We start from the raw sequence: 15,774 nt of genomic DNA, 5'->3' as shown, positions 1-15,774 counted from the left end.
GCTGGCCCAAGAGATTGTCAACAAAATTTGTTTGGGAAGGCACAAGGATGAGGATCAAGTGCTGAAGAAACGGAGTGCAAGTCAAGCCAACTGCCCAAAATCTTGTTGTGAGACCTCACTCCCCCTTAAAAACTTTTAAATTGCTAGACCCCAAACCCACGCTAGCAGCAGGACCAGGACGATGACCAAGTCCAGGAGCCCACTTGAATTAAAAAATGGTCGCCTTATGCATGCTTCCTCCTGTGTGACTGCAAATATCTTTGCCAAAAACAATCAATGTTCTTAATTAATATTACTTTTGTCGGTTAGATTGGAGGGTTGATCTTAGATCACTTGTTTGTTCTTTTTTTTTTTTTTAAGCATATTCTGTAGTTAATTAATAATTCTATTTGTGTCAATTTCATTCATCACTCTCAAACTTTACTAGACTATATATTATGTTGAAGGTTTAAGCTCAATCATTGCTTTCACACATTTCATGTCAAATTCATCAAATTTCTTGTCCCAAAAAGGCAGGTCTAGCTCCCACTTATTTTTTTTTTTTAATTTTTGCCTAGACTCTATCTATTATGAATTTAAAATATAAATATATAAAATTAATGTATTTAATAGGTAAATTTAATCATATAATTTGTGTTTTAAGTTTATAGTGAGTCGAGTTGAGGCAAAAAAAATTATATTTTTCTTAAACTTGCGGTGTGAATATCTTAAAGGAATGAAATGATTTTTTGTAAGAGAGAGGAAGGAAATTACCAGAAGATTTTTTAAAATTGAAAAAACCATTTATTAATTATATTTTTATAGTATATGGTAATATTATATAATAGTTCTCTAACTTTTAAAAATCGAATAAGCATAATTGCCATGGAACATTGAAAAATTATGATTCCATAAATTATTGATGTGATTTTCCTAACTTTGATATTATAATACATGTGTGCATTCCATTCCAAAAGTTTTATTTTTTTATAAATATAAAATAAATAATATACTTTATATATGTATTTCATTTAATTATCTTTAGATATACAGCTAATATTGAAGTGTAACTCTTGTCCATCTTTTTCTTTGTATGGATTCTAAATGGATGGAGAAGCATAACACCAGAGAAGAAACCACCAAAAAAAAAAATAGGAGAAAAATATTCTTATGAGTGGTCTTGTAGAAATTCTGATTTAGGGAATATATTTAGAGAATGGGAATTTTAATTTCTAAACAAAACAACAAAAGAAAATTAACAACATGAATGCTAGCTAATTAATATACTAAGAACGTGTTTAGTTTGACTTATAAGTCGGTCAAATTTACTTATAAGTAGAAAGTTGTAAGTAAATTATAGTTTAATTTGACTATAATTAAGTTAAAAAAATTAATTAAAATAAGTTAGAAGTTATAAGTAAGTATATCTTATTTATGATTTATCTATTTATTTTAAAATTATTCTTTAATCAAATAAAAAATTATATTATTCTAATAATTTTTAAAAATATCAACATCATTCTCATTTTAACATACTATAATGCTTAATTACATATATATTTTTTATTAATTTCAATAAATTCAATTATTTTTAAATATCTTTTAACTAAACACTTAAACTATTTAAAAGTTATTTTTAAATAATTTTACTAGATAATTAATTACTTATTTTTAATTTGACTTATATGTTAAAAAATATATTTTAAGTTAAAAATTAAAAGTAAATAGCGAAACCCAATACCCTCTTAATTTGCTCCCTCAAAGATTTTACAATACTCTTAATATCTCTCTAAAAAAAAAGTGAACACTCTTTATAATACGAAAAGCGAATCCATATAGTTATACGATATGATGTATGTATACTGCGTATAACTAATAATTAAATAAATTATAGATTTATTTCACAAGCATTACAAAATATTGCAGGGTATTGCTAGACAAGTTTTAAAAAGGTTAAAAAGGCAAAGTCACTTGATTTTACACTTAGTGCAAGAAAGGGTTATGTTTTGTTTGTTATACTAGAAAAATAAACATCCTTGTACATGAATAGCATAAACCACTGCAAGTTGAAACATCACCACATCTGATAAACAAACTATGGAGGAAGCAAAAGTCAAACATTTTATCGTGTAATTAAGCTCAATATTATAACTTGCAGTAGAGGAGAGGGAAGTTAATTCATTTGCAGAGACCATGAAAAAATTTGGAGCTTTACATATTTGTGGGTCTTCACAAATATGGCTATTGTTATTATTTATTAATATTAATATTGGTCACCGAATTTAGTAGACAAAGAGTCAGTTTCGCATTAATGTTGGAGTTAGTATTGATGAAAAAATCCAAAAATTGAGACATGACAAAGCCCATATTAGGACAACTTAGAAGACTGTTTCAGGCAAATATGAACGCATGGTTTTCTAACTCTATTCAAACGCATGCGCCATGCAGTCTGTTTACATGTGGAAATATATATATATTTTTTATTTTTAAGAATATTTTTATTTTATTTTTATTTTTTTTATAAAAAATAAGAAAAATATGAAAAACATATTCATCTACAAATAATTAAAAATGATTTTCTAATTAAAAAAATAAAATAAAAATTATTCATATCTTTTATAATTTAAAAAAATAAATCATTGTTAAACATATTTAAAATTTTATTTTATTTTAAAATTTTTAATATGTATTATTTATTTATTTTATAATAATATTATTAATTTTGTATCATCGTAAATAAATATTTTCTTAAATAATTATTCAATTTTAGATATAAAAAATATATAGTTCAACTTTAGTTATAAAAAAAAAATATTCACTACTTTCTACGTGAAAAACAATTGTAAAATAGAATTTTGTTTATAAATGAATAGTGAAAAACAACTTAAAGATATTTTTCAAATTTTAATTAAATTTTTAAAAATTAAAAAATTAACTTTTCATTTCTCCAATTTAAAAGCCTATACACGTAAACATAAAATTCTATTTTTCAATTTTCTTCAGCTTTTCACAAATAAACGGGTCTATAACTTTTCTTTATTTAGCTTTGAAGCTTAGTTGAGCATGGAGTTTTTATTGCTCTATGGTTTGTTCTCTTAATCCAACTTGAGTTTTCTCTTGAAACCTTATCAATAACTTTTCAAACATTCAATCAGGAAAATAAATTGAATATAATGTACAAAATTAATTTTGAAATCACTATTACAATTTTGAATTGAATTGAAAGGGGAAAGTGAATGCTAGAAGTCAGAGTCCCTAAAATAATATGGAGCTTACTTAAGCTTGAATCTATTCTAATTAGGGGCAGAGACAGGAATTTGAATCAATGGGGATAAAAAAATTTTATTTTACTCAATTCAAATGAAAAAAAAATATAAAATAATAAACTAACAAGAAAAAAAAATAAATCTAAATTATCATTATATCTCTTTTATTTCAAATATATCATCTATATTCAAAATAATTATATTGTTATTTTTAAGAAAGAAAAAAAAAACAAAGTTAATTGATAAATAATAAAAAAGAATAAAATAAAGAGATGAGAGAAAAAAAAAAGTTGTGGTTGTTATGAATATGAAATTAATAATAAGATAAAAAGTAGTATTAAAATAATTCAGGCTTTTTTGAAATATAATATTAATTAAGAATTTTTTTTATTTCAATTGACTTAAAATTTCACATAAATATATAGGAAAAACTTTTTAATTTTTCTTTATTTAATAGTATATTAACTTTTATATAATTATTTTTAAAAAATTAATTGAATTGTTATATTTTATTATTAATTACTATCGGTCATTAATAATTTGTAATGAAAATTTTCATAATTTATGTATATAATTTATAAAAATTTTATAAATTTATTGGGTCAATTGATGCCTATGACTATTGCTTTTGACGATTGCCATAATAATTAAAAAAATATATATATATTTTTCAGTTAAAAAAAAAAAGGGGAGGAGGTGGGTGGAAAAACGTGGAAATTACTCAAGGCAGAGAAAAGGGCTAATTTATTAGAAAAATTTAAATATTATGTTTAAATCAAAATTGGTCTTGAGTCTGACTGATTTTTGGTAGCCTATTTAATTAAGAGTCTTTCTTTCGTTATTTGGGCTGAACTTAGACGATTGCAAGAGATAATTAAGAATAACATAAAGATCATGAATCTTTGAATCATATCACTCTTGGCTTGTTAAGCGCAGAAGCACTTCCTAATTTGGCCAAATTAAATAATAATAAATTTCATTTCAAACTTTTTATTACAATGAAAATATTGTGTCCATCCAACAGATTAATATAATTGATAAAATTATAATTAAATTAATTAATCTCTTTTTAATAATTTATGATTCGATTAAGCTAGAGAGCATAATATGATTATTAATTTTTAATATGTGGATATTGATAAGTATGTCTTTAAAAAGATTTTTTTTTTTTCAAGATATGAAAGTATGTATTATTAGGAATAGCAATAGTATAAGTTTTTATGAGTGTCTAATGCATCGAGTAATAGAAAAGATTTGGATGAGCATGATAGGGTTTGAGACAGATTTAGGCTTGAAAAAAATATCTATGACAGATTTGGATTGGATTTAGATTTTATATGTTAAGTATTTATTATCCGAACATGTTTATATAAATATTTAATTAAATACAAAATATATTTTTTATAATAATATTTATAAATTTTATATTTTTGTTTTATATAAAATAGAATTTAAATATTTTATGAAATTATTAAATTTTTTAAATATAAATTATTAATAATAAAATAAATTTTTACGTAGACTATTAATTAAAATATATAAAATTAAATGGGTTTTAATATTTTTCGAGTAACAATAATTGAATTTAAAATGGATTCAGATATTAATAATAAATTTTAATTAGATTTGGCATACATTTAAATTTTAAAATATTAATAAGATTCGAACTCGGGTAGAGTAATTTTTATAGATATTATATCCATTGTCATTCATATGTATTACAAAAAAATCTAGATTTAAATAATGTTTTTTTAATATTATAATGTTAAAGTAATAAACAATATTAAGATAATACATTTAGACATTAAAGTAACATATAAATTACTAAATAATATATACAATATCATGCATAATATTATTATAAATTACTATAAAAATAATATTAAAATTTTTAAATTATAAAATTTATGTTCATCACTAAGTATTTATTGATAATTTTTATTAATAATATATTTTAAATTTTTAATAACATATAAGTCATACCATTAAAATTTATATTTATTATGACAATGCATGTATTGAGGTTAGTCCTAAGATTAAAAAGAAAAAATCAAGAATTATACATTTAAATATTATAAAAAATTTAAAAACTTTATAAAAGTGAAGGATTATCTACCTGATTGATTAGTTATGACTTTTTAACAATATTAACTATAGTGTAAATAAATTCAATTCACCCGTCACGATTTTATTTTTTCAGTCTACTCATTTATCTCTCTAATAATAAAAAAATAATAGTAAGTATATACCGTTGATAATGGGACCCCCACCGTCAGATTGAAATATAAGTCCTATCCTGAGTTATCCTTTCGAAGAGAAATGTTAATGATGAAGCTGAAATTATTGTGACAATAGATCCCTATCAATCCAACGGTCCGAATGAGTGAAGTTTTGTCATGCGAAGAACCCAGCTTTGATTGAAAACGACTGCGCGTCTCATCAATCCACAATTTTGTAGTTGGCTCTCTCTCTCTCTCTCAGAGTTAAAATTCACTTGTTTCACAGGTGCAAGTAACTTAGATTAGACATAATTAGGTAAGTGATTTGAGATTAACGATGCCACGTGGCTCTACGTTTATCCATCGTTATTGTACGTATAATGGTATCACGTAAGCTAGATACCTCCATCATGGTCATAATTTTTTTTAAATTTGAGATTCAAAATTATTAATTAATGTCTTTAATTTAATTTAATTTAATTTAAAAAAAAAACTTCCTACTGAACTTAAAGTAATACCCATAAAATAAATCACTTAATAATTCACTATAAATTTTTACTTATACTTTTAAATTGAAATAATATTTGATTATTATATTCAATATTGATGTGAATAGTCAAAATTACAGTGAGACAAGCTATCCAATGAACTGAACAACAAAAATCTCATTAGCATATAATTATTAATTAATATTATTTTAGTTCAAGATTTCGATTGGATCCTATAGTTTAAAAATTAATTTTAGTATAATTAATTTAAAATAAATTAATTTGTTTAAAAGAAATTGATATGGGTATGGAAGTAGCTTTTGTAACTTTATTACGTGTAGAGTTGGAATACGTGATAAATCGGGTCTTTAGGGTTAGGGTTTTGTTTTTCTAGCATAATTAGGAATCCAAACTGTTCGAGTATTGGCGTTAAAGAAAAAAATTGTTCGAGCATTTGATATTATTTTATTAAAATGAATTATGATTATATTTAAATCTAGTAATTAGTATTTATTTTGATATTAAGTTTTATACATTAAATATTTATTGTATGAATTTATTTATATAAATAATTAAATAAAAATGAAAATATATTTTAATTGTAATATTTACAAATTTTGAGATATTATGTTTAATTGAATAAATAGAATTTATGTGTTTTTTATAAGGTTATTGAATTTTTAAAATATAAATTATTAATAATTAAAAATATTTTTTAATATAAATTATATTGATTAAAATATAAAATTAAATTAGTTGAGATAATATTCAAATAGTGATAATAAAATTTAGAACTGATAAATAAGGTTGAGTAATAAATGATTTATTTTTTTTATAAATAAATAAGGAATATATATATTATAAGAAAAATTTGAAGGGAAATAAGAGTGCGGCTAACTCAACTTGGTAAGTTTATATTCCTAAACTAATTAAGCTATAAGAAAAATACAAGCATAACAAATATAACTAACGAGATTGTTGTACCTTGGGGTTTTAATTCATGTTTTGATGATAATAAATAATTAGTGTGCTACTAATCTACTTTGAAAGTATTTATGTTAAAATTATAAGTCCCAAGTTTAAAATTGAGGAATTGTTTCAAATCATGGTTGTGAGAGAGTAAAAAATAAAAACAAAGATTAAGAAGACACTATAATATAAATTTTCCTTTCATGTTGTGAATCTCAATTGGTTGGTTATGATGATTCAAATCTAAGTTTCTCTAAATTTTTTAGTGTCTCTATTTTTAGCTTTTTATTAACCAAGATAGAGTAAAATGAAATTTTCACTTTCAAGAAATACAAATTTGTTTTTGAAAGTGTTTTCATTGAAAAATTTATCAAATTAGCTTTTCAACAGTTTAAACGGATCAAAAATATGAGGTCAGAACAAAAAGTTATAAGTTTTTAAAGCCTAATTGCTCTTTTATGCCGAAGTGGGGAATTTCGGCAGCTGAAATTCACTCTTTAAATGATGTCTTTTGAGTTTTTAAAACCTAAATGCCCTTTTTATCCAGAACGCATTTTGGCGGCTGATTTTGTCCAGAAAGCACTTTGGCGGTAGAAGCTGGGAACTTCAGTTGCTCAAGTTTATTTTTTAAATGATGTTTTTTGGAGCTCCAACCTTCAGTAGTCGGAATAAGGGACTTGGACAACCAAACCTGAGTTTCTGCAACTCGATAAAATTGGTTTTGGGTGGTTGAAATGCTATATTTGCATTTAATGCACCCAAACAGTTATTTTCTTATCAAAATTATAAATAGAGACTATTTATGACTGGAGGGAAGTTACAACTATTTGTTTGAGAATTTATTGTATTTAAAAGTTTTTATTTCTCTAAAACTTGAGCTACCATAATTGATTATTGAGAACTTGATAGTTTGAGCTGTAATTTCTTTATTCTGAGAGTTTGTTCAAGGTTGTTGTGAGCATTTATTGTTACTTGAGTGTAATAGAGTTTTAAATTGCTTTTGAGTGTAAAGAAATTTATAAAACAATAAGGGTTTGCTCTTGTGGTGATTATAAGGGGTTTATTCTTTACCCAAAGAAGAATTTCTTTATTTTGAGAGTTTGTTCAAGGTTATTGTGAGCATTTATTGTTACTTGAGTGTAATAGAGTTTTAAATTGCTCTTGAGTGTAAAGGAATTTATAAAAGAGTAAACTCTTGTGGTAATTACAAGGGGTTTATTCTTCATCTAAAAAAGAATTTTAGTGGAGTTAACTCTTAAGGAAAGCCTTGAGGAGATGACGTAGACTTGGGATAGCCAAACCTCTATAAAATCTCATGTGTTCTTTCTTCCCTTCATTTTCCTTGTGCATTTCACTTAAAAATCTCCACCTACCCTTCAAATTTTTTTTTTAATGAAAACCCAATTCCCCACACCCCCCCTCCCCCCCTTTTGGGTTGCTACAAGGGATAACAGAGATGTTCACATTATCAATGAGTCATCTCCATGATTGTGAAGTCTCGAATTTGAATTTCAATCAAAGTTATTTTTTTTAGAAAACTTGTCACAAATATAAAACATTAAGACCTTAATGTTAAAACACTAGATAATATAATCAACAGTAAAACCAAATAAAAGGACAAAAAACATTGTAGCAACTTGGCCCAATAAATACATAAACTAACAACAGATCAAAAGGGAATACAAAATACTAAAAGATTGATAAGCAAACCGCAAAAAAAAAAAAAAATGATGGCTAAAGAAACCAAAAACAAAACCTAACTGCCAAGATCAAAACCCAAATAGTAGCAACACAAGAAGCAAAATGTTGCAACAAAAAAATAGTGGGAAGTAAATAGAAACCCCCAAAAAATCATAGCAATTCAAACAAATAGCAAATCCCTAAATCAATAGCAAATCGAGGAAAGCTTCAAAACACAATCGCCAAACCAAAACTACAAATCTAACCAAAATCCAACTGCACCATTTGAGACAAAAACATGGCTTAAAGTAACTGGCAAAAAATGCTTTGATGATAAGGAAAGTTCAAAAGCTCAAGAGAAGTAGCAAACCAAAATAAGATGATTCAATTTCTTAAATGTGAAGTAACAAAAATTAATCCCTGAAATCTCAAATCTTAAAGACAAAGAGATCGAGTTAGAGATCACCCAACAAAAGCAAGCCACTTAGGAATAGAAAAAAGAAAGGATCTAGTGGCACAACAGAGAAAATAAAACAAGAAACCACAAACATCACTTAAAAGTGCCAAGGGAATTACAATAGTTGTTAAAAGGGTTGAAATACAAAACCCCAGAATTAATAAGACCACAAGGATTCAAGAGAATTTCCAATCTTTGACCAATTAGATTCAAACAAATGCAACTAAACAAAGACAACCCACTGAAGAGAAGGGATAAGTGCATCTGTAGCCCTTGTTAAATAAAGTAAGATCTATGGCTTCTTCCAATTCTAAAAAAGCAATTTGTATGGAAAAAAAAAGTTTATATAATGTAAATTACAAAGTTGCTATTTTTTTAATATAGAACCAAGTTACTTTGCTAATTCATATACTATAATATTTATGCTTTCTTAAAGATGTGCCAGATGGAGACATATTGAATGTAAAGTGATACAATATGAGTATAAGAGTCCTCATATGAGGGACACGTGTACGCATATAAAGGTGTCGAACGTTTCTCACAATTCAAATACATGAGTCCTCATACGAAGGACATGTGTATGCATATATAGAGGTCGGAAGCTTCTTACAATAAAGTACACAAGTCCTCATACAAGGGACACGTGTATGCATGTAAAGAAGTCGGATAAACTATTGACTACCTCAATATGAAAACTCCACTTCATAGCATGTTTGCGTTGGTCATGATCTCACTTCTAGTTTTAAGAGAAAGGGGTCGTACAATGAATTCCAGGTATTAATTACAGTCATCTAGTTTACACGATCAAAGATGGATGACCATTAGTCATATTCTACAAGGAACCTCATCGGCAACATTCATTCATACTAGAGAGGTAGGCCTCAGGAAAGCCCCCTAAAGATGAAACATACAAAGCAATTAAGATGCCTACAAATATGAAACCCAATTATCTTATAAGACAACCATACTTTATCATACATATAGCTTGAGAAAGTGTCATTAAGAGACACTATTCCACCTAGATATAGTTCATTCTCGCCTTTGGCTTCTTTTTGCTGTAATACCTCTCACCCACTAGTCAGCGGACCTATTTATCCTAAACAAATAGGCCGGATAAGTTATTTATCAATCTACCTCGATACCTCCTATCACCATTAGCCTAGGTCTTTTAGGGTTATTATTACTCTAAAATGATATCATTAGACCTTTTAAACAGACTTCAATGATTAAGACAACTTACTTATAGTATCTTTACATGTGTCTGATAGGCATTGGCTCATTTGTTATACAAATAAGGACCGTTCCCAATAGATTTTTCCTAAGTCAACACCATGATCCCAATCAGAATATTGTTCTCCCCCTAAAACACCTTTCCTAGAAGTAGTCATAATAACACAATACCATAAAAAAGAAGTCGTATGAATCCCAAAAATACTCATGCGCCTTTATTATTTCAAAACCATCTTAGCCACGTGTCATTATTTTAGATACCGCCTGAATCCTTAGTTATCACAAAGAAGATAGAAAATTATTAATTTTTTCTAAGATGCACCAAAATTTGCAATTTTTTTTTCCATTGAAGTTTGTCATTGATCATAAGGCTAAAAAAAGCAAAGTAATCTAACTTATCAAAGTTTTTCATTAATCTAATACATTGTCATTTTTACCGTTGATTAAAAAGAAATTTTGTTGCCCTTACCTTAACTCCCTGAGCTTTCCCTTTTCTTCTCTCCTTCTTCTTCAATGTTTACCTCGAGACTTCCCCTATACGCTCTGCCTTTACCTCGACCTTAACCTCAGCTCAACTTTGTTCCTGCCCTTGCCTCTACCTCGCCTCCTCTAATTGTTTTTCCCCTCTCAATTTCTGGCTCTTCCTTTACAATGCAGTGCGTGTCTCAAGCTTGGACCTTAATCACATTAAGAAGCTATGTGATGTCCAGACTCGAGAAAGAGCCCTAGCCACGGTCTGGCTGTGATTCATAGGAACATGAGTTCGAATGTGTTTTTCTTCCTATTTTGTTTAGGAATTTTATTTCTTTTATAATCCTCTACTTCTTATTTAGTTTTATTTGTATTTTCATTTTCTAGTTAATTTAAGACTCTTTAAAATTTTATTCCTAACTAGTTAAGATCTTTTAAATTTATTCATGCTTAGATTATGATTTAAAACTCTATAAATACCCTTTATACTCTTATATTTTTCATATTTTAAACTTTGTTAATCAGATTTTCTTTTCAATAAAATTTTGTTTGCATTATTTAATCATTCGAATTTCAAATTGAATCTTGATTTTTTTTGAAGTTTTGGATTAAATATCATTTATTTCAAGGGTGCACTACACACTGTGTCACCATATAGTCTCTCGATTTTTTTCTTAGATTTATATTTTCATTGCTCTAGACTGCCTCCTCTCACCAAATCTCCCCCTGCCTTGTTTAGGTTCATTTTTCTTCTTTGTTTCCCTTCGTCCTCGTTCCCTCTGTTCAATTTTTATTTCTGTTTCCTCTTTCATCTTATTTTCTTAATCACCTCACTATTGTTTCCCTATTCTCATTCAACCTATACCGTGAATCTACCAAAAGGCTGTTAGATTTTTATTTCTAAACATTTTGACTGTTTGCTTTGGTATAGAATAAAGCCGACCATTTGCACACTCTAGATACAAATAATTTATCATAAATTATAATTAAATTTTAAAAAAAATTCAAATATTTAAATAATTAATTAAATTTGAATTGAAGTTTGAGTAAAATTTTTTTACAAATAATCTATTTATTATCATCTCTAAACATAATATAAGAGATAAATACGTAAGTGTATTCTAAAACCAAGTTGTTTACTTGACTATAGTATCATTATTAATTAATTAATTAATTATCATGATTAACTAGTCCTGAGGGTATTAATAAAATTAATACTTGGCTTTTTTTAAAGTTTTGATGGTTGCAGCAACTTAGGATGTTGTTGAACCGATCTATCCATCTTCAGGTTCGATTTTTAATTGCTTCTTTATTCAATAATAATATTAATAAAGAAGAAGCAGAAGAAGATAACACAGAGAAAATCATTGTTTTGCTTAAGTTTCAGCAGAGTAAAAACTGTGAAAGATTCCATATGATGAGGTTCTATTCAATTATAACCAAGAAGATAAATGAGATTTTCTTCTTTTTCCGAGGCTACTGACTTGGTCAAAGGCTGTGGCTAATGAAATTGTATTTTACGTTTATTTATTATAAATTAATTAATAGTTAATGCTGTACAATAATCGGTATAAATATTAAGAAATAGAGCAACAGGTGTTTGAAACTAATTACTTTGGCAATCATTAAACCTAACCCCTGAAAGCATGACATAAAATCTAATTAAGATAATGTTAGATGATTATGAATAATTAATTAATTAAATTGGTTAATTAGTCTGCAATTTGTATCTAATTATGGGGATTTATCAACTGGGTTTTGAAAAGTAATGGTGTATAGATGGTTGTTATCCTTCTCTTTTATACCATTCAACAACCATACATATCCCTCCAATTTGGTTGCTTGCTTGCCCATCTCATTATATTCCTTAAAATTAAAAAATTTAATTTTTAAATTTTAATATAAAGTAGTAGAGCTTTTTCTTCATTCATACAGCGAATCTAAACCGTAAATCTCACATACTTTGACCAGTGGCTAATTCCCATCACCACCACCACCACCACTGATCTTTTTGAGACAGAAACCGCCAGCAGCCTCCCTCGGAAAGAATAAAAGCCTAGAGAAACAGCCACTCTCTCTGTCTCTTTCCTCCCTCTGGAACAAAACCCTAATTCACCTCAACCCCGTATCAAGCAATAAAACAAAACTCAGGAGTTAACTTCCATTTTTTTTTCTCTGTCCTGCTGCAACCATCAATTTTCATGTTCCGTGGGTTGTTTATTCTCTTCTTTACGCATACCCTTTTGCCCAAAGACAAAATAAAAGCAAGCCAAACGCTGTCTTCTTTGCAGATCAGAGCTTTAAAGACAACTTGGGTACTTTCTTATAGCTCTATTCTTCCAGAAGATATCTCTATATGTTTCTCTCTCTTACTATTACCTCATGCTTTGTTTTGTAGCTTCCCTCTTAAATGGGTATGTGTAAGTAAGTAAGCAAAAATCTCTCTGCATATCTCTCTCCATATCTCTGTCTCTCCACACGTCTTTCCTTTTATCTCTCTCTGTCTCTGTGTCTGTGTATTGAAGAGTAATGGATTCTGGTAATAGTGGAAGTATGCAATCTTCAAGTGGTGGAGATGAGGAGTATGATTCACGCGCAGAGTCAATCTCAGCTTTCTTGAACAACAATAACAACCCATTAAGCCATGTTGGTCCCATGCCTAACCCACCACCACCACAGCCACCACCACCAGACCACCACCACCACCAAACCCATCACCCCTCTTCATCATCCATGTTTAACCTCTTATCAAACTACTTTGATCCTTTATCCTCATCAAGATCGCCGCCGCCGCTCACAAACCCAAATTCATTCCTCAATCTTGATATGGTCTGGTCCAAAAACTTAAGATCTGAGACGAATTGCACTGATCTTGGTGGTTTCGTAACCCCATCCTCACCAACCCAACAATTTTTCACCAACCAACCACAAAGTAGAACCACTTTTCCTTCAGTACAAATCCCCCAGGGACCAGAAATTGTTGCAAGAGGTTCGGGTTCAGCTTCAGCTTCGGGTTCGAATGATCAGACCAACAACAACACCACCACCACCCCCACCAATAATATTGTTCGTAATCCTAAGAAGAGATCCAGAGCTTCGAGGCGTGCACCAACCACTGTTTTGACCACAGACACCACTAATTTCCGAGCCATGGTTCAGGAGTTCACTGGCATCCCTGCACCACCCTTCACATCCTCGCCTTTTCCAAGAAGCAGGCTTGATCTATTTGGCACTGCTTCCACTTTGAGATCAGCTGCCCATTTGGAATCCCCTACACCTCCTTATCTTTTGAGACCTTTCGCCCAAAAAATCCAACTTCCCCCTCCATTTCTCTCTCCTTCGTCTTCAACGTCCTCATCTTTTTCCACTTCTTCTATGGTGGATGCTATAGCTTCCACTACTACAACTAACATCAATTCTGGTACTGGAACCAATACTAATACTTCTAATTCTTCAACTTCCATTAACTACCAGCTATCGTCTGATTTAGGACTTCTGAAGCAGCCACAGAATCTACTCAACATCAACATGCCAAACCCAATTCTCAATCCCCACTCTCTCCTTCCTAAATACCCACTTCCCAATTCAGCCATTCTTGACACCTCCAAAACGCAACAAGGGTCGTTGGACATGTCATCGAATGATTCACATCTGAAAATGGGTGTTCTGGAAGAGTTCGGTTTGAGCCATGGCCATGTTAGCACGAACCTCACTCGACTCCAAAACATAGTATCATCATCAAACACAACATTGCGAGGAAGCGACAGCAGCAACAACAACAACCACCGCCCCGCAAACTGGGGAGATGGAGTGGGATCGAACGAGGGTGATCAAGGTCTGTTAAGGTCCATCAATGGTAATTACAGTAACTCACAGCCAAGAGTTACCAATGGGAAAGCAAACTACTCGGCTTCTTCATCAGATTTTCAAGGCGATAAGGGGCCAGAGAATGTGACTGCTGCAAGAAGTGAAGGTATGATGGAATCATGGATTTGTTCTTCAGATTAGAAATATATATATATATATATATATATATATATATATATATATATATATATATGTTTAAAATGGATAGATATAAATATTATTACCATTAAGAAGTTTCATCATAGTGAGAGAGACCATCACAAAGAGAATGAAGATAAAGCAAAAATGATGGTGAGTATCTTTGATGCATGAAAAGGAAGAATATTTTTTCTGTCTCTCCATCTTAACCGTGACTTAATTTCACCTTAATTAGACGCTGTTTTCTTTTCTTTTCTTTTCTTTTCATCTTAATTATTATGTGTAAATAATAGCCTCTCTTTCATCGTCTTTCCTTTTTTAAGGGATTTCCATATATTTCTGATCCTTTTATATATGCATATCTTTACATAGAATTCGATAATGGGGTTTCAAAAATGGTGATTTTGAATGTCGTAAGGAGATCAATCAAGAATGTTAACAAACCCACTTAACATAACCAATATCAAACTCTGTGTTCCTTCCTCGTACCATATCTTTTTTTCTTTTCTTTTTAATATTGCATAAATTTCAGAACAAGGATGGTAATAAAAATGTAGTTTGCAGCAATGGGTCTGCTGTTTTTTTCCCTGGTTTTTGTTCTATCACTATCATATATATATATATATATATATATATATATACGTGTAAAGTTTTTCATTTCCTTAGTTTAAAAAATTTATGTGAAGCCTAGGAGTGATTGGTGGCGAGATTTGGTGAATCGTTAGCCGCCGCAAACTAGTTTTCATTATATAATTAATTAATTAATTAATTAATTAATTAATTTAATTGTTTATATTTTAAGGTAATTATTATTACTCTCAATGTATATGTATTCTCTTTAATAACTATATAAGACTCATCAAAAAAATCTACCCACTTAACCATATTTATTAAAGAAAATAATTACTTTTTATAAATTATAAAAAAATCTCATGATATTCATTATAAAATTAAGAAGAAAGAGCAAAGATGTAAATATAAATTTTAATAATATCTTGGAGATTTATGAT

The 15,774-nt window shown here is 28.7% G+C and overlaps 1 protein-coding gene across 1 annotated transcript; it reads left to right on the top strand.

Annotated features, from left to right (window-relative positions):
* Window positions 1–12,682: 12,682 nt before the first annotated feature.
* Window positions 12,683–15,073, top strand: LOC110653082 (uncharacterized). Its single transcript, XM_021808696.2, has 2 exons — window positions 12,683–13,074; window positions 13,158–15,073. Exon 2 carries the CDS (start codon window positions 13,289–13,291, stop codon window positions 14,765–14,767), a length of 1,479 nt encoding a protein of 492 aa, XP_021664388.2. The 5' UTR covers window positions 12,683–13,074; window positions 13,158–13,288; the 3' UTR covers window positions 14,768–15,073.
* Window positions 15,074–15,774: the final 701 nt, after the last annotated feature.

This window comes from Hevea brasiliensis, chromosome 7, assembly GCF_030052815.1.
Source record: "Hevea brasiliensis isolate MT/VB/25A 57/8 chromosome 7, ASM3005281v1, whole genome shotgun sequence".
NCBI classification, from domain to species: Eukaryota; Viridiplantae; Streptophyta; class Magnoliopsida; order Malpighiales; family Euphorbiaceae; genus Hevea; species Hevea brasiliensis.
Note: the sequence above shows the minus strand (reverse complement) of the source record. Positions and strands in the feature narration are given on the sequence as shown.